This window comes from Sus scrofa, chromosome 2 (assembly GCF_000003025.6).
Source record: "Sus scrofa isolate TJ Tabasco breed Duroc chromosome 2, Sscrofa11.1, whole genome shotgun sequence".
Taxonomy (NCBI): Eukaryota; Metazoa; Chordata; class Mammalia; order Artiodactyla; family Suidae; genus Sus; species Sus scrofa.
The window spans coordinates 10134866-10157869 of NC_010444.4; the positions used below are offsets into that span (position 1 = coordinate 10134866).

A 23004-nucleotide genomic window follows, 5' to 3' on the forward strand; every position below is an offset into this window, starting at 1 on the left:
TTTTGTATGGTTCTCAGGTTAAGATTAAATTTACGTTTTTACATGGTTAAAAGAAATCAAAACTATTTTATGACACACGTCATTCGTTTATGTATCATCTCTGCTGCTTTTGAACTACAATGCTGAAGCTGAAAAATGAAACAGAGACCACACAACTCTCAAAAGCTAAAACATTTCCTATTTGGCCTTTTACGGAAAAGTCTGCCAATCCCTGGGCTAAAGTATCTCTGAATAAGGAGTTTCATAGAGCTACTTCCTGGTGGAGCAGACTGATTGAATTCACAGCCCTTCCAGTACCCCTGTCTTTTGCCAAGAAACTTTGTAGTGCTTTTGGGCTCAGTCACATAACTCACTTTGACCAATGGGAGTCTAAGAGACACACTACCAGCAGAGGCTTGAACTGGGATGGCACCCTAGGGCTTGTTCTTCTGCTTCTCTGCCACTGTCCTGTAAGCAGACCAGGCAAGTCAGCTGGAGGATGAGTCATGTGAGGCAGAGCGAGCCGCCCAGTCATTCCAGCTAAGGCCCGCCTCGGTTAGCTGAGAGTCAAGGATCTCATCACAGCTGCCTGGCTGACCCACAGCTGACCAGACTCGTGAGCAAGCCCAGCAAAAATTACCCAAACCCTGCCAGATCAGCTGAACCCCAAGACTCAAGAGCCACGGAACTCTTTGTTGTTATCGGCCAGTGAAGTTTAGTGCTGGGTTTGTTACACAACACTGCTCTGGCCATAGAAAACACACTATGGGCACATGAATTTTAACCATTTCTTCCGCCAAAGAGCCTAGGGAACAGTTTTACTCTTCTGAGGGCAATGAGGGCTCTGGCAGGAGGAGAGACTGAAGAAAACACAGAAGTCTGGAACTCTATGGACAGGGGTGGGGCATCAGACAACATCTTGAATTTCTGCAAAAACATCTTGTACTCACAACGGGACTCAGTAAACATCCATATCTGCTCTGCGGCTCAATGTGCCCACTGAACCACGTGGATGTGAAGGCTAGGTCTAGGCATGCCTCTTAACCACCACGAGATCTAGTGAGGCAGACATGCCATCATTTATGGAAAAGAACTGATTTCCTATTTATAAAATGTTACATATAAAATCTAAATGTCTGGGGGGGTGACCAGTCAGGAGCACAGTCGTCCCCTTGTACAGCCTCTGTCACTGTGTGGGGCCAAGAGCACAGGGGCTCAGAAAAGCCTGCCCAGGCTAAAGGCCCAGAGCCCTGTGTGCCGCAGAGGGGAAGGGCCCGCCTGCGGCAGGAGGCCAGGAAAGGCTGATGTGCTGGCGTCTGTGCCAGGGATGCTTTAATATGCTAGAGGGAGGCGCTTCCTTCTCAGCTGCTGAACACAACTGGCCTGGGCCTGACCTGTGGGATGTCAAGCTGCCTCCTAGCGTGCAGGGCCGACCACCCCCTCTGCAGAGCTGCAAACATGGCTTCTGTCAGGAAGGAAAGGCATCCCCCGTCGGTGTGACAGAGCGGTCACCTTCGGACTTGCATGAACTCCTTGCGCAGCCATAAAGAGTCCTGGTAGAAGCGAGGGTCGCCCAGTCTCACAGCTGTCCGTTTGTAGAAGTAACAGTACAGCACTGCGGCTGTGGGGAAGCAGCAGAAAAGAAGCCTCAGGGATGCTCCAGAGAACCTGCTGCAGGGTCAGGACATGACCGGAGGAGGCTGAGGGGCCCGGCCTCAAGACCTCCCGGTGACTCCCAGGAAGCACAGAGGACAACGGTCTCTCCTGTTCTCGTGCGGCTGTTCCACTCATCCCCGCTGGTTGTGATGGGCTGGGAAGGATCAAGGCCCCGGCTGCCAGAGCCAAAGGTGGGCTCAGAGTGAGGCCTGGGGTTGCTCTGGTCCTTACCTAGTCTCTGGAATACGAATAACGTCTGAAGCCCGTCTGTCCAGACAAAGCGGTTGGAGTTTTTCCAGCGTAAGTTCTGAAGGAGACATGAGTAGAGAGAGAGAGGTTAGTGGCCGGATGAAGCCCGGACATGGCCAACTTGGTCAGCTACAGAGGTGCCGCTTGGTTTCCTATCAGGCTGATCTCACCCCCTTCTTTCCTTCCACAAGCTCAAGGAGTGTTTCTCAAAGGAGCCTCAAGTTCCCTTTTTTTTTTTTTGGTCTTTTTTTGCCTTTTCTAGGGCCACTCCTGAGGCATATGGATGTTCCCAGGCTAGGGGTCCAACAGGAGCTGTAGCCACCGGCCTACACCAGAGCCACAGCAACGTGGAATCCGAGCCGCATCTGTAACCTACGCCACAGCTCCCGGCAACGCCGGATCCTTAACCCACTGAGCAAGGCCAGGGATGGAACCCGTAATCTCATGGTTCCTATTTGGATTCGTTAACCACTGAGCCATGACGGGAACTCAAGTTCCCTTTTTGCTGCAAAGGAGATATTCTTGTAACCCTGAGGGAAGAAGTTTGAACTGAGCCATTTATTCCCTTTCATTCCACAGCCTCTGCCAAAGAGAAATGATACACATTCTCTCGGGAGGTCAGCGGGTCACGGTCTTGCCTTGGAAATCTCAGGCTCAGTTCCTGTCACATAAAGGCTACATGCACTCGGGGTTTAATCAGATTAACAGCTTCACAGTACAAAGCCGGGACCTATTTTGGCCCCAGGAACCAGAGCAAGACAATCCTCTCTGGAAGCACCTTGAGGCTTCAGCACGCCTCGGCCTCTTTCCTGGCAGCTCCAGTTCTCTGCATGGAATCCCAGGGGCAACTTAACAGGAGGTTTAGTTTAAGAAGGTGGCTTTAGTAAAGAAACATCTAGAAAACCCTGAGGGTTTAATGGGTTTCAACAAAACGAGTACATGAGAAACGCATGAGATAGATACCCAAGGAGAGGGAAGAATTTGGGAAGCAGAAAAAATCTAAAACCTTGAAAATGGCATCTGCTCTGAGGCCCATGTTAGAAGCAAAGGGCAGCACCTTAGGGGTCAGTCCTCGTAGTGTCCGCGGTGGGGACGCAGCTGCGGGCATGAGGCTAGAGGGCGAGCAGCACTCCTGCCTGGCTATTTCCCACAGGACACTGAGCCCGAGAATACCTTGTATCCAAGCTCACCCGCCCAAACAGCTAACGGTGAAATAGATTCAGCTTCCTGTTCTGGCCCTGGCAGGCCTGCTTGGGGAAAAAGTGAAATGCATGTTCTAGAAGTGTCCCTGTTGGATACTGGATGAACTGTTCTGGTCTGGGCATGAGTATCTTATGAAATCCTCACGTGTCTAGCTCCAGGCTGGACCACACTGATTTCACCTGTTTCTCATCAAGGCTTCGAAGGGCTGTAAACATCCAGAGATGCTGGGTTTCCAGAGGAACGACAGGCCTAGCCTTTAAGGATGCAGGAATTCAGAGCTCCCCTCTTACCATGACCCAGACATGAAAGGAGATACTGAGGGCGAAGTACACAGCTGTCAGGATGATGGTCCCTTTGAACTTGTGGAAGAGGAGACTGACCAGGCCAGCCTGGAAGACGAAGGTGTTGAAGAACATGAGGAAAATGATGATGATGTTGAAGAGGATCGCAATATCCTGGATGCTGCAGATACAAGAAAACAAAGGACAGCCACATGGAGGCCTGAGGAGGACCCAGGAGCCGGCCCTGAGTCCTACGGGACACCACGAGGTCTGTCCTTCCCTGGGACATACAGTCCTCTGAAGCCCCAACCCAAGGAGTGTAGGCTTCGGACCCCAAATGACATGAAAACTACCTGCGGCCCCATCAGGTGAGGTGCAGCCCAGGGACGAGGCTTTCCTGCTGCAACTCCCAAGTGAACAAAGCTCTGAGGCACAGTGAGAAGCAGCTAGTTTCCTCCCTGTGTCCAGAAGATGCTTGTCACACAACCTGGGCCTGTCAGATGGTTTCCTCTAGCAAGACGGCAATGCACTCTGCCTGATCCACGTAGGGCTGGTGCTTTAGTGTCACTCACATCTCGCTTCAGATGTGCCCTTTTCAGAAAGGCTGTCCTTTCGCCCGCTACCTAAAGCAGCCCTCCCCTCCCCACCCCATGTACTTTATATCCATTGTATGACATCATTACATTTATCAAAATTATTATTATTATTTTTTTAATGGATTCACTGGCTCTGTCCACCAGAACGGAAACCCCGTCGAAGCAGGAACATGTCAGGTTCACCACTGCAGTTAGCATACCGCCTGGCAGGCCGAGGAACACGTGCTGCGTGAAGGACGATGGTGCCTAAGACTGTTTCCAACTTGCCTCATGGAGACTGTAAGTCACCGTGGAGGAGAAACACCAACAGCTTCCAGGCGATGGGAATCATATAGTCGTTAAGATGATTACCCTTCTCACCGGCCACTTTGTATCCCTTTTTCATGGCAATGTAAGGTAATATTTTTATGGCGTTCCTCTCGTGGCTCAGTGGTTAACAAATCCGACTAGGAACCATGAGGTTGCGGGTTCGATCCCTGGCTTGCTCAGTGGGTTAAGGATCTGGCGTTGCTGTGAGCTGTGGTGTAGACTGCAGACGTGGCTCGGATCTCGCGCTGCTGTGGCTGTGGTGTAGGCCGGCGGCTACAGCTCCAATTAGACTCCTAGCCTGGGAACCTCCATATGCCACGGGAATGGCCCTCGAAAAGGCAAAAAGACAAAAAAAAAAAGATAATATTTCTACTTGTAGATGGAGAAAATTACAGTGTCAGCAGTCTGACCTCATTTTATTTCTCTATTTTTTGGCTGCCCCATGACACACGGAGTTCCCGGGCCAGGGATCAGAGCTGAGCCGCAGTTGCAACCTAAGCCCGCAGCGATGGCAATGCCGGGTCCTTAACTCACCGTGCTGGGCTGGGGATTGAACCTGTGTCCCAGAGCTCCCAAGACACCCCTGATCCTATTGTGCAACAGCAGAAACTCCTGACCCTCATTTTCTATGGGTACTGCTCCCTGTGTCCCAAACCCTTTTAGAAGTAAGTATATCGAGACAGGCCCTGTGATGCGTCTGTGGACCTCGGTGTTTCCAGGGCCAAGTGCAATTTTATTCTCCCTGATATTTCTTTACTGATAACCTTAAATTGCTAAATCACAACTGTCGGGGACTTCAGGCAGCTTGGGTTGAGCTGTCCAGTCCCACCCAGTGAACTCACATGAAAAGCACCAGCTGTATGACGGGAGCCATTCGGAGCAGTTCCGAGAAGGAATTGACAAACAGGTCATAGGAGAGCAGCAGGAACTGCAGGGAGAGCACCAGGCTATAGTTACTGGTCTGGAGCATCTTCCTTCTGCTCTCCTGGGCCCCCAAGGGCACATTCCACAGTTGCCCAGAAAACAGCTGCTGGCCTCTTCCAGGCACTGAGAGAGAAGCTGTAGTTCCTCAGAATCAGAGCTGTTTCCCTTACTCTAAGATAAGGCCCTGTTGAGGCAAAAAAAAAAAGGAGTAGGTTATAAATTCATTAATACAATAAATATTTACTGAGGACCTACTATGTGCCAGACAGCATTCTAGGTGCTTGGGATACATCAGTGAACAAAACCTACAAAAAACCAAACTAGTCACTCCTTCCAGGGACCCTCACCCTCAAATCTTTCTCTGTGCCTGGGACCCTCTAAATGCAGAGCTCTTTCTAACCACTTTGTAGACCAATGGAATCTAGAGTACGACACAGTGACTGTCTAGTCATGTAACAACGCTAATTTTTAATTTTTAATTTTTAAATTTTAATTTTTTTTGCCCTTTCAAGGGCCGCTCTCTTGCCCCATATGAAGCTTCCCAGGCTAGGGGTCTAATCGGAGCTGTAGCCACTGGCCTACGCCAGAGCCACAGTAACACAGGATCCGAGCCTCATCTGCAACCTACACCACAACTCCTGGCCACGCTGGATCCTTAACCCACTGAGCAAGGCCAGGGATCGAACCCACAACCTCATGGTTCCTAGTTGGATTCATTAACCACTGCGCCACGACGGGAACTCCTACAACGCTAATTCTAATGCTAACTGCAGCAGCAAGCCTTCCGTATATCACAATACACCAGGGACTGTTCTAAGCACTAACATTATTTAAATCTTGCAATAACCCCATGAGGTGGAAGAGACATTACTACTCTCCCCATTTTAAAGATGAGACAGTTGAGGCCCAGGGAGGTTAAAAATCATCTGTCCAAGGTCGCACTGCTAAGGGGCAGAGCTAGAATTCAGATCTAGGCTGTCTGAATCCAGAGTCTATGCTCTGAACTACTGCACAAAGCTGCATCTGACATAACTTACAGGTTTAAGTGTAACTAGGCAAGAAAAATGTTGGCACAGGAAAAGTGGGAAGTGGTGTAGGCAGAAAAAGCTGAGAGGAAATAGTGCTCTGCTGCGAAACAACATTTCAGGTTATGGTAGCAACACAGTGGCTCAAGGTAAGGGGAGCTGGGCCTTTATTTTCACTTATTCCAAGACCCAGAAGCTGCTTTGGGGGTATCCTGTGACCACCCCGCCTCCACCTAGATCAAATTTATAAACAAATTTCAAAATGCCCTGAAGTGTTACAGAATGATTAAATTAACATCTGTAAAATTTCTTACCATTTACAAACTTTTCATATTCATTTCCTTTTTTAATCCTACACCCATCTTGAGAAGTAGCCAACCCGCTTTACACAGAGGCTCTGAGAGATTAGGGAACCTTGCCCACCTCACCTGTCCCATATGTGGTTTTCTCTGAGCTAAGCAAGCCTCCTTATTCATCAAATAATATTGATAGTTATCACCTACCTACCAGCACTACGGTAAACTTGTTAATCAAGATACCTTCCTTTCATCCTCGCAACTACTCCGCAAGGTGGGGAAATCTTATCCTCTTGCTACAGGCAAGGACACAGGGTCCGAGTTCAAGTTCTTCCTCCGGGTCGCAGGGGAGCAGAGCCAGGACTCACCAGCAGGTGTGATACTGTTAAGAGCCCGTGCTCTTAACCACTACTTCACAGGCCACCACAGAGAGCCGCTGTGAGGATCCGTCATATAGAATCACCTACCTCCACCTCTACGGGAAGAATGACCACCTCCAAGGCTTAGGGGAGCGGTGCCTGGCGAGATAACGAAGCGGTCTTGGCTGTTTGTCCACCACTATCTGCCACGTTCCCTTTGTCCCCTGAGCAGTTTCCTCTCCCTTCCTAATCCACTTTAAAATAGAGCGGTCTTAGCAAAAAACTAAAACCAATAAATTAACAACAGAAATTCCGACTTCTGCCCACTCCACCCACCCTTCATCAAGCACTCTCACCTCAGAGGCCCAACGTCGGTTGTCATGGGGACGCCGTCCTGACTTCCGGAAACCGGTTTTAACTTCCGGAAGTAGATGGCAGACATGGACTCCGTCGCGCCGAGCTACTCGCTCGTTCTCGGCTTTCTTTTCCCTGCTCGATGGCTCGCCCGGCCGCCATGTCTGGGCCCCCGCGTTCCTGGGCCTGCCCATCCCCTGGCCTTTCCAGCTTGGCCGCGCCCTGATTCAGAGCTCCAGGCTGCCGGCCATGGCCGCCCATCCCGCGCGCGGCCTTGCCAAGGGTCAGCCCCTAACCGGAGGCTTCGTGTCGGCCCAAATATTTCCGCTTCCACGGAATCGAGGGACTGGGGATGAGGCCGGTGACAGCGTTCTCGGCCCCTGGAATCCCCGGCTTAGGGAAGAAAAGCCCGTGGAAGAACAGGAGTTGGGGGTCGGCACCTTGGCGCCGGAAACTAGCCACCCCGCACCTCTGGACTTCACTTCCCAGAGGGCCTCGCGCGCGACCGGAAGTGCCGGGAGCCTATAAGACGACGGAGCGGACACAGCTGCAGGATAGAAGGCAGTGGCTGCTGGTGGCTGTCGGTTTAAGCAGTTGCGTGCGCGCTCTCTCTCTCTCTTCTGGGACCCTCGGGAGCGGCGGCTCCGGCGCCAGGTGGCAAGACGCGGGTCTCGGAGACGCCAGCCTCCGTGCATCCCACTGTGGTTCGGGGGTGAGAAAGAGCCCGGGCTGGGAGTTCAGGGTCTTACCTGGGTTCGAGGGCTGGCTCTGCTACTACCTCGCTTCGCGCTGTCGCAACCCCTCGCTCAGCCTCAGTTTTCTGTTTTAGGAAATCGACACCATTCTCCGTGCTCTTCCTTCCACAGGTGGTGGTTTTTAAGTACGGAAGGGCCCTTGGTTCCACCGGAGGAATCTGCCGTGGGTCCCCGAGTTCCTGGAGCTGTCTTCCGTATACCTGAGTCAGACCAGAGCACAGTCCGAAGGGCGGGTCTGTATCACTGTGGTGCTAAGGCAGGCTTTGTTATCTACTTCCTGAGTGGAATTTAGTGGTCCTCACTTCTGAGCCTCAGACTTTTTGGAAGCTACATTTGGAAATAAGGAGCCCTTGCTGAGGGGGAATGAACTCACTGTGGCCAAGTCACTTTCCATCTTTGGGTCCTAATGTTTTTGATCTGTAAGATAAGAGTTTAGGACTTGAACCCTGAGTCTGGTTCTCAGGATTCCTAGAGCCCCCACTATTCATCTGGGAAGGGGGAACAACAGACAGACTTCTGTTCCCTCATCTGCACTTCCAAATAATTGGGAAAGAGGTTGAAGTAGAGCCATTTTCTAAGGCTAGGACTGAATAGGACATGCTCGTTTCTTACCCCAGAGCATGATCTGCTTTAGTGCAGACTGGGAGAATCCTTTCTGCTAAGGGACTGTGGAGTGTTTTAGGTTGAACAGTAGACTCCTTAGATTAGGGTCAACAAACATGACTCACAAGCCAAACCTGGCCCACCTAAATTGATTTTTTTATTTTTATTTTTTAATTTTCTTTTGCTTTCTTTAGGGCCGCACTCGTGGCATTGGGAGGTTCCCAGGCTATGGTTTGAATCGGAGCTGTAGCTGCCAGCCTACACCACAGCCACAGCAACAAGCGATCGGAGCCTCGTCTTCGACCTACACCACAGTTCATGGAAATGCCAGATCCTTAACCTACTGAGCAAGGCCAGGGATCGAACCTGCATCCTCATGGATACTGGTTGGATTTGTTTCTGCTGCGCCACAATGGGAACTCTGGTTTTTACTCTTTAAATGATTGAAAAAAATGAAAAGGATAGTATTTTGTGACATGGGGAGATGATGGGAAGCTGAAATTTCAGCGTCCATCAGTAAAATTTTTCTTGAGCGTGGCCGTGTTCATTTGTGAAGGTAGTGCTTGTGATTGCTCTTGCAGTACATCAACAGAGTTGATGACAGAGTCGTGACAAGCCGTGTGGCCGGCAGGTCCTAAAATATTTACCATAATGGTCCTTTACAGAAGTTAGCCGACTTTCTGTCTTGGAACGTGCTCTCCAAGTGAGGGCAGGATAGGAGTGGTGAGCACATCCTGAAATCCTAACACATCCTGCTCTCTGGATAAATGAGAGGATATTCTTAGCATTTGCATTGCAGTTTTCACTGCATTCTTCCTTTTTCATTTTTTCTTCTCTGTTTTAGGCAGGAGGGCTCATCTGTGTACTGTGTGCAGTAAAACATTCCAGCCATCTGTCAGGAAAGTGTTCCCACTATGGATTTCAAGTCTGTCTCAGAGCAACAGTCCAAGACCAGGACCTCTTCTAGGGAGGTGGATATAGTCTTTTTTTTTTTTTTTTTTTTGTCCTTTTTGCCTTTTGTAGGGCCGCTCCTGGGGCATATGGAGGTTCCCAGGCTAGAGGTCTAATCGGAGCTGTAGCCACCAGCCTACACCAGAGCCACAGCAACATGGGATGGGAGCTGTGTCTGCTTCCTACACCACAGTTCATGGCAATGCTGGATCCTTAACCCACTGAGCGAGGCCAGGGATTGAACCCACAACCTCAAGGTTCCTAGTCAGATTCATCAACCACTGCGCCACGACAGGAACTCCCCTTTTTTGTTGTTTTGTTTTGCAGCATATGGAAGTTCCCAGGCTAGGGGTTGAGTCCGAGCTGCAGCTGCCGGCTTGCACCACAGCCACAGCAACACAGGATCCAAGCCTCGTCTGTGACCAACACTGTAGCTTACAGCAATGCAGTGGATCCTTAACCCACTGAGCAAGGCCAGGGATCGAACTCGAGTCCTCATGGATTCCAGTTGTGTTCATTACCACTGAGCCACAATGGGAACTCCCAACAGTCCTTTTTGGATTATGTTTACTTTTTTTTTTTTGTCTTTTTTTTCCAAGGGCCACATCCATGGCATATGGAGGTTCCCAGGCTAGAGGTCTAATTGGAGCTGTTGCTGCCGGCCTACGCCACGGCCACAGCAACGCCAGATCCGAGCCATGTCTGCGACCTACACCACAGCTCAGAGCAACGCCGGATCCTTAACCCACTGAGCAAGGCCAGGGACTGAACCTGCAACCTCATGGTTCCTAGTCAGATTTGTTTCCACTGTGCCACGATGGGAACTCCACATTTACTTTTCTTTTTCCCTTTTATAAAGGGAAGCAACATAAAAGTAGGTATTGTCCAACGAATGGAGCCTGCTGACTGAGGGCTTCTTTCTACTAACCCTTCACTGGAGGGTGACTGGAACATTTGGTGACCTGAAACTTGCATAGCTCTTACAGGACCTAAGGGAACAGCTCTGAGGCTGGGTAGTACATCTCTCAGCTCAGTAGCTGAGTCAAAAAGCTTCTAGGAAGTAGATGCCATGATTTTCTCCCTCCCACCTCCTGAAAACTTATTTCCTACCCCAGACCTCAGATCTTGTTTTCTCAGAGGTTGCTGCTATCTTGGATCTCCTTGTGAAAACCCAGCATCTGGGTGGACACCTGGCAGGGGGGAGAGGGACACGATATGGAATTGGGGCCACTGAGAGGCCTGAGCAGCCGGGAGGCAATGAGCTTCAGGTTTTTGTGAGTAGTTAGGATGAAATGCCATGGCAATACTAAGAAAATTATGATAGTATACTCACGTGGTATCCTTACGTACACTGTCTCACTTGACCTTCTGACAGCCTGTGGTTAAGGAAAAATGCTGGCTTTGAAGTCAAAAGAGACGAATGTTTGAAACTCGACCCACTACTTGGGTCCTATTAGTCTTTCTGGGGGTTTGCTTCCTCATCTATAAAGTGAGGATAGCTCCTCATGGGGTTGTCAGGAGGGGTCATTGGGATCCTGTATGGAAGGTTCTGGCGTGTCTGATCCTAGCTGCCTTTCAGTAAATTACATCCTATTGCCATGCCTTTTTTTCAGATGAGAAGACTGAGTCCTACAAACATTAAATGATTTTCTCAAGCAGCCTCAGTGCATAAGAATTGGGGTCCAGACCACCACTCCGTCAGCCTGCCTCTAGGTGTGAAGGTGAAGACTTGGGAGTTCTTGGTGATTGTAGGGGCCTCCTCTCTCTCTGAGCTGGTTCACATGGAGGAAACCAGCCACTGTGTAACCTTTTTGGTGTGAGTCCCTGGGGAAGTGTGTTGGCCTTGAGAACTGGGCCCGTGCTGGAAGCAGGTGCATCCTGTGGCTTTGTGGACTGCCTGCCAACCCCCACACCCACTTGTCTGGCCTTTTTTTTTTGCTTCTTAGGGCCACACTCACGGCATATGGAGGTTCCCAGGCTCGGGGCCGAATTGGAGCTACAGCTGCCGGCCTCCACCGCAGCCACAGCAACATGGGATCAGGATCCGAGTCTCGTCCGTGACGTACACCACAGCTCACGATAATGCCGGATCCTTAACCCACTGAGCGAGGCCAGGGATTGAACCTGCATCCTCATGGATACTAGTTGGATTTGTTTCCACTGCACCACAAAGGGAATGCCTCGCCCGGCTTTTAAGAGCAGCTGCTTAGGGGCCTGGGCATTTGCCATGCCTGAAACCAGAGTTGGTTGCTGAGTTTATCAGGTAACGTGGAAACCTCAAAATAAACTCTTGCTTTCTAGATCATGCGTTCTCGCTTCCTCTCTTTTCCTGTGGACTTTCCCCAGAGAAGAGAAAGCAGATGTTTCAGACAGCTGAAGGCTTTTGCTCACTGAGGGAGTGGAGGATGGGGGGGACTCTGGAGGAAAGACCTAGTCTTGCCCCCCCAGTGGGAGGGTTAGCGCCGCCGAGCTCACAGGCTGGGGAGGAACTTTGCTGTAGAAATGGGAGCCGTAATAGTAGTGTGGAGAGGATGATTTTTGCCTCCTTGTGTTAGATCCCGAGGGCCTGGGAGTTCCTGTTGTGGCACCTTGGAACGAATCCAACTAGTATCCATGAGGATGCGGGTTCGATCCCTGGCCTTACTCATTGGTTTGAGGATCTGGTGTTGCCGTGAGCTGTAGTGTAGGTTGCAGATGTGGCTCGGATCCCACGTTGCTGTGGCTGTGATGTAGGCCAGCAGCTGTAGCTCTGATTCAACCCCTAGACTGGAAACTTACATGTGCTGCAGGCGAGGCCCTAAAAAAGCAAAAAAAAAAAAAAAAAGAACTGAGGGTCTGGGCAGTTGTGTGATCTAGCCTGGATTTTGATTTCTGTCCTTTCTTTTTGTGGAAAGGGAGGTGTAATTCTCTACCTTTGGGTCCTGGGAGGGGAGACTAACCCCTGGGCTCTGCCCCCAGGGCCTTGGCATCTAGCCACAGCAGAGGAGGCCTCCCTCTAGGAGCGGCCCTAGGCCTGAGCTGGCAGCACTCTATGCTGCCAGGTGCTGGGGTGGGGCCTCGCTTGTTTTTCATAACCATAGGCCCACCCAGCCATGAGGGCCTCCTGGGGCAGTGCCCGGGCTGATGGCAGGGGCACCACCCTTCCGGCCAAGAGCAAGGTCAACGTTACCTCCCTTAGCCTGTGTGTGGGGCACACCGGAGCCAGCAGGGATGTGTGATTTCCGTTTCTTCTAGGAGCGAGTGCCTGATCAGAATGGCTGTGGGATGGTTTTACCTGTCGGCCCTGGCGCTGTTCTCCCTGGGCTCCATGTGCATCCTCTCCACCATCTATTGGATGCGGTACTGGCACAAAGGCTTTGCCTGGGATGGCACCATACTCACGTTCAACTGGCACCCGGTGCTCATGGTGACTGGCATGGTGGTGCTCTACAGTGCTGGTGAGTGCCCTGCAGGGCAGTGCTCGCCCTCTCCAGCCTGGTTTATGTCACTGTCAGGTTTGGGGCTGTGGGGTGGGGTGGGGAGGGTTGTCTCTGGGCCCAGGTGCTATTTGGAGGAAGACGTAAGAACAGTGAGAAGAGGAGCAGCTGAGAAGGGCAGCTGCAGGGATGTGCTTGGCCAGGGGTTGGTAAACTCTTCTATTAAAGGCCAGAGAGTAAGGATTTTAGGCTTTGCAAGCCCTGTGATCTGGGTTGCAGCTCCTCAGCTCTGCTGCTGTGTTGCGGCAGTAGCTGGAGACCACACGGAAACACGTGTGTGGCTGGGTTCGGATCAGACTTCATTTAGAGTGATGAGAGGAGGAAAGAAATAGGTGAAGGGGGTCAAGAGGTACAAACTCCCCAGAGTTCCTTGGTGGCTCCTCGGGTCAAAGATCCGGCATTGTCACTGCCGTAGTTCTGATTACCGCTGTGGCTTGGGTTTGATCCCTGGCCCGGGAACGTCCACATGCCTTGGCTAATAAATAAATAAATAAAGAGGTACAAACTTTTAGTTGCAAAATAAATGAGTGGCAGGTATGAAATGTGGAGTTTGGGGAATATGTGATCTCTTTGTATCCTGACAGATCACAGTCCTATCATGGTCACCACTGTGAAATGTACAGAAATATTAAACCACTGTGTCATATGACAAGAAATAACATAGTTGGAGTTCCCGTCGTGGCGCAGTGGTTAACGAATCTGACTAGGAACCATGAGGTTGTGGGTTCGATCCCTGGCCTTGCTCCATGGGTTAAGGATCTGGCGTTGCCGTGAGCAGTGGTGTAGGTTGCAGACGTGGCTCAGATCCCGTGTTGCTGTGGCTCTGGTGTAGGCTGGCGGCTACAGCTCCGATTCGACCCCTCGCCTGGGAACCTCCATATGCCGCAGGAGCGGCCCTAGAAAGGCAAAAAGAAAAGAAAAAAAAAAAAAAAAAAAAAAGAAGTAACAGTGTCGCAGTTCAACTGTTCTTCAAAAACAAATGAACATTCATAGTAAAAAGAGGTAGGGAGTAGGGGAGGGGAACTGGATGATGGAAGTCAAAAGACAAGATACATCAGTACAAGGAAAGTAATGTACATTTTGATAAATAATGAACAGTACTGAACATTGTATATGAAAGTTAAGAGTAAATCCTGGAGTTCCTGTCCTGGCGCAGCGGAAACGAATCCGACTGGGAACCATGAGGTTTCGGGTTCGATCCCTGGCCTCGCTTAGTGGGTTGAGGATATAGCATTGCTGTGAGCTGTGGTGTAGGTCACAGACACAGCTCGGATCCCGCATTACTGTGGCTCTGTCGTAGGCTGGCGGCTACAGCTCCGATTAGAAACCTAGCCTGGGAACCTCCATATGCCGTGGGTGTGGCCCTAAAGAAGACGAAAGACAAAAAAAAAAAAGTAAATCCTAGGAGTTCTCATCATAAAGAAAAAAATTCTCTATTTCTTTAATATTATTGCGGGAGCTGATGGATGCTCACTAAACTGCATTGTGGTGATCATTTCGTGATGTATGTAAATCAGATCCTTATGCTCTACACTTTAAACTTATGCAGTGCTGTGTGTCAGTTATATCTCAGTAAAACTGGGGAAAAATTTGTTACAATTAAAAAAAATTAATATAATTTAAAGTATTTAAGGAGTTCCCATTGTGGCTCAGCAGGTTAAAAACCTGACTAGTATCTGTGAGGATGCGGGTTTGATTCCCGGTCCCACTCAGTGGGTTAAGGATCCGGCATTGCCGTGAGCTGTGGTCACCCACTCGGCTTGAACCTGGCGTTGCCCAAGTGGCTGTGGTGTAGGTCAGTTGCTGCAGCTCCGATTTAACCCCTAGCCTGGGAACTTCCAATATGATGTAGGTGTGGCTCTAAAAGGCAAAAAAAAAAAAAGTATTTAATATCAAATATGATTTAATTCATATGAGCATCCATAAACATTAATTACTTAGGAATAAATCTAATAGAAGCTGTGTAAGATTTATACATATGTATACATATCAGTTTTTTTTTTTTTTCCTTTTTAGCTGCACCAGAGGTAGGTGAAAGTTCTGGGGCCAGGAATTGAACCTGAGCCACAGCCATAGCAGTGATAGCATGATGAGGCCTGCTCGTCAACTCAGGTCCCGAAGTCAGCGGTGCTGCAGAAATAAGAACAAAGAGACAAATACAGAGAGGATCAGGGGGCTACCGCCTTCAAAAGGCAGTAGCAACCCTCTGAGCCAACTCCAGGTTTTTATTTACTATTTTCTACTTCCTTGTACGTGCAGGGGATACACCTGTATTTCACTTCAAACAGATTGGAAGCAAGATATGCTAGCACAGTCCTTCCTAAGCACAGAAAGTAGTCACAAGTGTTTTAGCCCTCCCAGGCCATCATTTGTTGTTTGCTTCAAACCATCTATGGCCTCTCCCACAAATCCCCCAAGGCTCCAGTTCTGAGAATGTGAGAGCCGAGGGTTTTCCCTCAGCAACATCAATGCTTCAGCAGCCTTGTTTTCAAGATGCCGTTCTTTGATGTTCTATTTCTGTTCTCATTCGTTGTGCCTCAAGGGTCATGAGGGAGTCACAGGACTTTGTAGAGACTGGCCTCTACAGCCACTCTGTGGCGTCAGTCTTTTCTTTCCATTCTTTGTCACACATATTCATGCCTCCAGCAATAACACCAGATCCTTAACTGCTAGGCCACCAGGGAAATCCAAGATGTATACATTTATAAATCTAACAGAAGCTGTACCGAGAAAAATACAAACCTGTATTGAGAGAAATTAAAGAAGCCCTAAATCAATGGCGGATATACCGCTGTGTAATTGGACTGGAAGACTAAACATTGTAACGGTGTAGGTTCTCCTGAAATTTTGTAGGTTAATCCCAAAGTCTCAGTGCTTATTTTTGTGAAAAGTGACAATCAGGTTGGAATTATCTTGAAATGCAAAGGGCCAAGATTAGTCAAGAAGGTTTTGAAAATAAGAGCAAAGTTGGAGGGCTTATTCTCCCATCTGTTCAGGTTTATTATAAAGCTACTGTAATTGGAGTTCCTGCTGTGGTGCAGTGGGTTAAGAATCTTACCGCAGCAGCCGGGGTCACTGCAGAGGCATGGGTTCAATCTCCTGACCAGTGCTGCTGCAGCTGTGGCCCAGATTCAATTCCTGGCCTGGGAACTTCCATGTGTCATGAGTGAGGCCATTTAAAAAATAGAAGAAGCTACTGTAAGACAGTGTGGTAGGAGTTCCCTGGTGGCCTAGTGATTAAGGATCTGTTGTTAGCACTGCTGTGTCTCGGATTTGATCCTTGGCCCAGGAACTTCCACATGCCTCGGGCATGACCAAAAAAAAAAAAAAAAAAAAAGTGTGGTATTGAGAAGCGGATAGACAGGAGGAAGGGTGGGACAGGATATTTGTTTCAATAAATGGTATTTAGTCATATGGAAAAAACCCTTTATTTAACTTATTTATGAAAATAGGTTCCCATCATGGCTCAGTGGTTAACAACCTGACTAGGAACCATGAGGTTGCAGGTTCGATCCCTGGCCTTGATCAGTGGATTAAGGATCTGGCATTGCTGTGGCTGCGGTATAGGTCAGTGGCTACAGCTCCAATTAGACCTCTAGTCTGGGAACCTCATGTGCCTCGGGTGGGGCCCTGAAAAGACAAAAAGAAAAAAAAAAAAAAAAAAAAAAAAAGAAAAGAAAATAGGCAGTGGGCTGATCTGGCTTGTGAGCTGTGGTCTGCCAACCTTTGCTCCAGGAGCAGGGGGTTGAAGCCTCTCTTGGTGTAGGCAGGTCAGGTCCTTACATGAGGGGTCTGCTTACTCCTGCCAGATCCATCTCTGGCCTATGAATCCAGAGCTGGGCCTTGGGGCCCAGGCGAGGCTCATTTTCCCCACTTGTAAATAGGAATAATGATGCCATTGATAATAGCAGTTTAGCCTGAGTCCCTCAAAGACGGAGTCCTGCTTTGTTCTTACAGGAAGCTTATGGGGTGGGTTCTGGTGTTTCCATTTTACAAATGAGGAAACAGATTTAGAATGAAGATGCCAAATAGCTGAGAGGCAGAGCCAGATTTTGCCGTAGGTTATCTAGCTTTAAAGCCTGCATCTCTGACAACTAACCTCAGTTGTGAGAATTCACTTAGCAAAATAACGAATGTGACATTGCTTTTTAACCTGTTAAACTGCATGCAAATTATATTTATTATTATATTGACAGAATGGCAAGTCCACAACCTGCTTCTCCCCCTTTTTTTTTTTTTTTTTTTTTTCCTTTTTTAAGGCCTCACCTGTAGCCTATGGAAATTCTCAGGCTAGGGATCGAATCAGAGCTGAAGCTGGTGGCCTACGCCATAGCCACAGCAACACCGGATCCAAGCTGCATATATGACCTATGCTGCAGCTGGTGGTAATGCCAGATCCTTAACCCACTGAGCCACAATAGGAACTCCTCATCCTCTTTTATTTTTGTCTTAATTAATTAACTTCTTTTAAGGGCTGCACCCTTGGCATATGGAAGTTCCCAGGCTAGGGATCAAACTGGAGCCATAGCTGCCAGCCTAGCCACAGTCACAGCCATGCAGGATCTGAGCCTCGTCTGCGACCTACACCACAGCTCACGGCAACACTGGATTCCTGACCCACTGAGCAAGGCCAGGGATTGAACCTCATGGGTACCAGTCGGATTTGTTTCCCCTGCACCACAATAGGAACTCCTCCTCCCCCTTTAAAAACAAATTATTTTTGGTCCTGCCCATGGCTTGTGAACGTTTCTTGGCCAGGTATCAAACCCATGCCACAGCAGGAACAATGCTGGATCCTCAACCCACTAGCCACCAGGGAACTCTTCCCCTTTCTATCTGGTCCCTTCTCTCCCGCTTCATGGTTGACAGCAACCCCAGAAACGATGATGGAAGGTGCCGAGGAAGGGTGCTAATGTCCTAGTGTTTCCTCCTTCCATTGTTAGGAGGCTGGGATCACATCAGGGGAGCTCCCCTAAGGTGGAGGGGACTGAGCCCTGGGATGTCTCTCCTGCAGCGTCGCTGGCGTACCGCCTGCCCCAGTCATGGGTAGGGCCCAAGCTGCCCTGGAAGTTGGGCCACGCAGCCATGCACCTGATGGCCTTCATCCTGACTGTGCTGGGGCTGGCGGCCGTCTTTAACTTTCACAACCACGAGAAGATCCCCAACCTCTACTCCCTGCACAGCTGGCTGGGCATCACCACCGTCTTCCTCTTCGCCTGCCAGGTAGGTTCTCTCCATCCTCCTTGGCGTTCCCCCTGCTGCTGGCAGCTGGGGGCTCTGTTTGGGGCTTCGCGTGCACCAGCACCAAATAGTCCCTCTGCTCATTGCCTGGCGATGGCCTTGCAGGCACATCCTGTAGAATCGACACATTTGGCGGGCTGGGGGAGATGGGTGGTTCCCACATATCCTGCTCCAGCTCTTACCCTTCATGCTGCCCGTCTCTGGTCCCAGGGCGCTCTGGGCTGACTTCGTCATAGCCCGCACTGCACTGACTCTAAACCATCTTTCCCACCTTCTCTGCTCCCACCTTTCTGGGACTCAGAAGCAATTCCAGAAGTAGTTTCCATAATCTGGCTTTTTTTTTTTTCTTTCCTTTTTTGGTAATGATATGAGTTATTGGGCCAGGGATCCGATCAGAGCCACAGCTGTAACCTGTGCCACAGCTGCGGCAGCTCCGGATCCTTGAGCCCACGGCGCCCGGCCAGGGAGCAAACTGTGTCCTGGTGCTGCAGAGACGCTGCCGATTGAGTTGTGCCACTGTGGAAGCTCCAGTATTTCTATTCTGATGTCAGCTCTGTACAGACTGATTTAGAATCTACTTCAGGACAGAAACTAACCTGACCACCTTCCATTTCATCCTCTAACCGCCCCATACATTGATAATGTTCTGTGAGCCAGGACAGGAAGGAAGCAGAGACAGACAAGGGTGGCTGGGTTTGCGGGAGAGTGGAGGTAGCCGAGCATCTCGTTAGGCGACAGTCTCGTTTATATTAAAGGAGCGGAGCACAGCTAGGCTGTGGTGCTGGGCAGTGCCTGCTGGGAGGCCTGAGTTGGGAAAGGAGGGTGTCAGTTCACTGATGGGGAGGGGGCGCTCGTGGGGCGCGCTGACCGTGCCCGCCTTTGGTCACACACAGTACAAGCAGGTGCTTCCTGTGTCCGCAGTGGTTCTTGGGCTTTGTGGTCTTTCTGCTGCCCTGGGCGTCTGTGCGGCTGCGCAGCCTCCTTAAACCCATCCACGTCTTCTTTGGAGCCTCCATTCTCTCTCTGGCCATTGCGTCTGTCATTTCCGGCATCAATGAGAAGCTCTTCTTCAGTTTGTGAGTGTGATGGGGCCGGAGTGGAGGGGAAGGACTGGGGCCTTCTGCCGTGATCATAGGGCCCATCCAGGGGAAGAGAAACCTTTAGGGTTGGGCTTGTCCCTGACCTGGAAGGTGATGGAATTGGTATTTCTTTAGATTGAGATTGGTAAATTGGTCAGCAAGTATTTATCCAGCATCAAATTAATTGAGAACCTACTCTGTGACAGAAACTATTCTAAACACCTTAAATTTAGTCCTCTAACTGCCCTATACGTTGGCCGTGTTGTAATTGCAACTTAGAAATTAGGGAACAGAGGCACCGAGAGCTGAAGTCAAGTACCTGAGGGCACACAGCCAGTAGGTGGCAGAGCTTTGAGTTAGGACTAGAGCCTGCATGCCTCATCACTACCAGTGTCCTTTTTTTTAAGCCAAGGGGCAGGGGAGTGAAAAGCAAACAAGATTTGAGGTCAGACCTGGGTCTAGTTCTTGGCTGTGCTGTCTCCTAGTTATTTAACTCTGGACACATTCGTGCCACATCTGAGAGCTTCAGCGACCTCATAGGTGAAAAGCATTCTGCAGACACTTGAGGCAGAGACTTAAAAAGTATGTTAACCTGCCAGGTCACAGTGGGTCCTGGGAAGCTTTTCTTGAGTCTCCCACTGGGCAAAAACATGTGGAAAAGTTTCTTGAGGGCCCACGTTGTTCTGTCATCTTCAGGAAAAATGGCACCACTTCATACTCCAACCTGCCCGATGAGGCCGTCTTCGCGAACAGTGCGGGGATGCTGGTGGTGGTCTTTGGGCTGCTGGTGCTCTATATCTTACAGGCCTCGTCTTGGAAACGCCCAGAGCCAGGGCTCCAGGCCGAAAGACAGGTATGGGGTCTTGGTTTCCCATCCTGGGTTGGGGTAGGGCCAGGCCTAGAGAAGGGTCACCCAGTAAAGGCTTGGGCCTTGCCTGAAAGACCCCCCAGTAACATGGTGGGAAACCAAGTAGCTCGAAGGGGGGGTTAGGCTGGCTGGTGGGGAGCACTCGTATCAAACCAGCAGGTCCAGCTGTCATGGCAGGTGCTCGGAGGCTCCTGGGGGCCTGTCCACTGGGAGAGGCCGGGGGTTACTCCCCTCCCCAAACTGCTGTGGTTTCATGAGGGGAAGTGTAGCTTTATCTTGCCTGAGGAGGGGCTTGAGCATGACGAGGGGGTGTCTTGATTTCTCCTTTTCCTGCTGGGGGCTAATCTAGTGTGTCCTGGGTGAGAGTTGGAGTGCCTCAAGCAGGTTTTGTCTGTTCTTGGCCACTCAGGCATCTGAGGGACATGGTGAGATGGGATGTGTGTCAGCTGAGGGACTTTGGGGCCTCCCCGAAAGCTGTGGTGGTGTGGGCTGGGACTCACCCTGCAGGTTGGGGGTTCTGTCTGGACAGCTCAGGCCTGGGGTGACGCCTGTGGGTCAGGGGCCGCTTTGACGTTACACCCTTAACCCACGTGCACCTGCCTGTCTTGCAGACCCTGTTGCACGGGGAGGAGTGAAGCAGGAGGGGGTTCCAGGAGCAGTCGCCAGGCGGTCTTCAGAGGCTCTGCTTTCCCGGGGGCTCCCATCTGGTTCAGGGCCCCAGTCCCCCTCGCCTCTGTGCTGGGCCTGCTCTCCCCACAGCCTGCTGCTCACCCCCTCTGCATGGTGGCTTTGGCTGCTCCAGCCCTTCTTGGCATTGACTTCCCACGTCCTCTTTTTACCCCGGCCCCCTTGCCCTAGCTGCCCGCGCCACTCCTGCTCACAAGGAGTCAAGGTCATTTCCCCTTCAGACCCCCGGGGATGTGGGAGAAAAGCCTGATGGCTCAGATGAACTGGGAGTGGAGCGCAGCCTGTGCTGTGAATGAGGGGGAGGCGATGCTTCCATCAGCTTTCCCCGTGCAGGTCAGGCCGCCCGCCCTGGGTTGCGCTTCTTCTGCTCTGGTCTCCATCCAGCCCCTCCAGACGTGAGGCGGGGCGGACACGCGTGCACGCGGTGGAGGGAGAGGGGCCAAGGGCAGAGCTGCTCCGCAGAGAAGCTGAGGGCCCCCTGCTCCCGCTGCCTCGTGTCTACACACGTGCCCTTCTTGCTGCTGCTACAGCCGGGGCCTGGATCCCGGCCTTTCCCTGTGACTGACACGCTCATCACCATCGGACAGCTCTCTGAACCCTGGTGGCCCTGTGTCCGAACCCTGGAAGCAGCCTTTCCCTTCCCTCCCCTCGTCAGGCCCGGGCACCTTCAACCTTGCTGTCTCGGCAGGGCCCTTGGCCAGCGGTTGTCACGTGCCAGCTCACCATGAAACGTGCCGAAGATGTGGTGTGTCGTGCCCAGCAGAGCCCTGGGAGCACGGCCGCTTCTGGAGGCTTCCTTGCTGAGTGTCAAAGTGCCTCACGTGCCCGTACAGCAGCCACCCGCCTGGCAAACCCAGTCTCAGGTGTAATGCTGCAGCGTGTGCCCTTGCTCTTTTCCCGACGAGACCGGGGTGGCGGGTCTTGCTTCTGTGTTGGCATCGCGGCTTTTCCTGCTCTCTGCAAACCAGTGCTGCCAGGCCCTGGGCTCAGTACTGTTGTGCTTAGGTGACAAGCAGCACAACACCAGGGGCCCCAAGTGGGCTTACTGCTTGGCAGGTGGCCACAAAGCTGGCCGTCCACCCTGCCCCATGTGGCCAGATGCTGGCAGGAGGCTACGGTGGAACTTCCTGATCCACTGGAATGACTGCCAGGCACCTTGGTCCCAGGACCACCTACACCCCTTTCTACGTGGGTAGGCGTTTCACTTACGAAGCTGGATTTTCATTAAATGTGTTTTTTAAGAATCAAAGCCTGCTTTGCTAAAATGACACTGTGGTTAAATGAACTCTGTACAACTTGCAGAAGCCTCAGGATAATTCCGACCTTTAGGCCTGGGAAGGGGCAAACCAGAAGGCACCAAAGATCACATGGCTGTCCTCCTGGAACTGCACGTGACCCTTGGTAGAGGGGATGTCTTTAGTAGTGAGTGGCTTTTGAGCACTTGGTTATCTGACGAGGAAGGAGAGGTTTCCTGTTTTATAATCTGAAACCCGAGACTCAAACAGGACAGTGACTTGCCCTAGGTCACCCAGCCAGGTGCCTGATGCCAGGGTGTCCTTCCAGCTGCTGGGTGTGTGTGTCTGTGCCTTGTGGTCAGGGACCTGGGGTGTGGCTGACGAACAGGGGACCCTGGGCAGAGAGTGAGGAAGCTTACAGCCAAGTTTGGGTAAAATAAATAATGGCCCCTCTCCCAGTGTGACCGGCTGTAGATGCCACCTCCCGATGGAGCAGACGGCCCGCAAGGCGGTGGATGCAGACACCAGTGATCCCAGTAACTCCCAGTGAGTGAGCGCCTGGGCTGGGCTGGGGCCTTCCTCTTCATTAGTCCATTGGAATCCTTTCCACGTCCCCGAGACAGGCACCATTCAGATTTTACAGGTTCTAAGAAGCTAAAGAATGGGCCTGAGCTTCGTAGCTCGTCTGAAGCAGAACAAGGATTCAGTCATGCCTGTCTAAAGCGAATCCATGCCTGTGCCTTTAACTAACCCCCTGGCTATGCGCTGCGTAGCCTCTGCCACGCACCATGCAGACCCAGCTGCCCTGCCCCCGCCTGCCCCCACGGGCCGTCGGTGACACTCTAGAGGCCTGGGGGCTGGCCTAGACGCAGTTTCTG

At 51.0% G+C, this 23004-nt stretch overlaps 2 protein-coding genes across 21 annotated transcripts in view; one reads left to right on the top strand and one right to left on the bottom strand.

Moving 5' to 3' along the window:
• Window positions 1-8184, bottom strand: TMEM138 (transmembrane protein 138). Of its 5 annotated transcripts, XM_003122640.4 has the most exons (6): window positions 7234-7367; window positions 6986-7160; window positions 5116-5381; window positions 3378-3549; window positions 1867-1942; window positions 44-1600 (listed from the first exon to the last, which is right to left on the bottom strand). In XM_003122640.4, exons 3-6 carry the CDS (start codon window positions 5241-5243, stop codon window positions 1488-1490), a joined length of 489 nt encoding a protein of 162 aa, XP_003122688.1. In that variant the 5' UTR covers window positions 5244-5381; window positions 6986-7160; window positions 7234-7367; the 3' UTR covers window positions 44-1487. The 5 variants fall into 5 exon arrangements, with proteins under 5 accessions (XP_020938608.1, XP_003122688.1, XP_005660880.1 ...); XM_021082949.1 differs by having other exon boundaries at window positions 1-1600; window positions 6986-8184; XM_005660823.3 differs by lacking the exon at window positions 6986-7160 and having other exon boundaries at window positions 66-1600; window positions 7234-7366.
• Window positions 7237-23004, top strand: part of LOC100519643 (cytochrome b ascorbate-dependent protein 3) — a 17059-nt gene continuing 1291 nt past the window's right edge. Inside the window, exons 1-9 of one of the 16 annotated variants that reach the window (XM_021082945.1) lie at window positions 7300-7805; window positions 8098-8219; window positions 9434-9560; window positions 11154-11261; window positions 12775-12977; window positions 18031-18239; window positions 19179-19333; window positions 20033-20189; window positions 20816-22140. In XM_021082945.1, the coding sequence (XP_020938604.1) occupies window positions 12794-12977; window positions 18031-18239; window positions 19179-19333; window positions 20033-20189; window positions 20816-20839 (729 nt within the window). In that variant the 5' untranslated portion in view covers window positions 7300-7805; window positions 8098-8219; window positions 9434-9560; window positions 11154-11261; window positions 12775-12793 and the 3' untranslated portion in view covers window positions 20840-22140. Of the gene's footprint in view, window positions 7944-8097; window positions 8220-9433; window positions 11804-12774; window positions 12978-18030; window positions 20190-20815; window positions 22673-23004 lie in introns of those variants that run through there. The other 15 variants (XM_003122638.5, XM_005660819.3, XM_021082943.1 and 12 more) reach the window with 15 other exon arrangements.

Bases quoted from the DNA above. Each gene is read 5' to 3' on its own strand.
- TMEM138 (XM_021082949.1), bottom strand. From the start codon at position 5,243: ATGCTCCAGACCAGTAACTATAGCCTGGTGCTCTCCCTGCAGTTCCTG. The intron at 1,943-3,377 runs GTAAGAGGGGAG...TGTCTCCTTCAG, and splicing joins CCTTTCATGTCTGGGTCATG to AACTTACGCTGGAAAAACTC. The intron at 1,601-1,866 runs GTAAGGACCAGA...GCTTCCCCACAG, and splicing joins ATTCGTATTCCAGAGACTAG to CCGCAGTGCTGTACTGTTAC.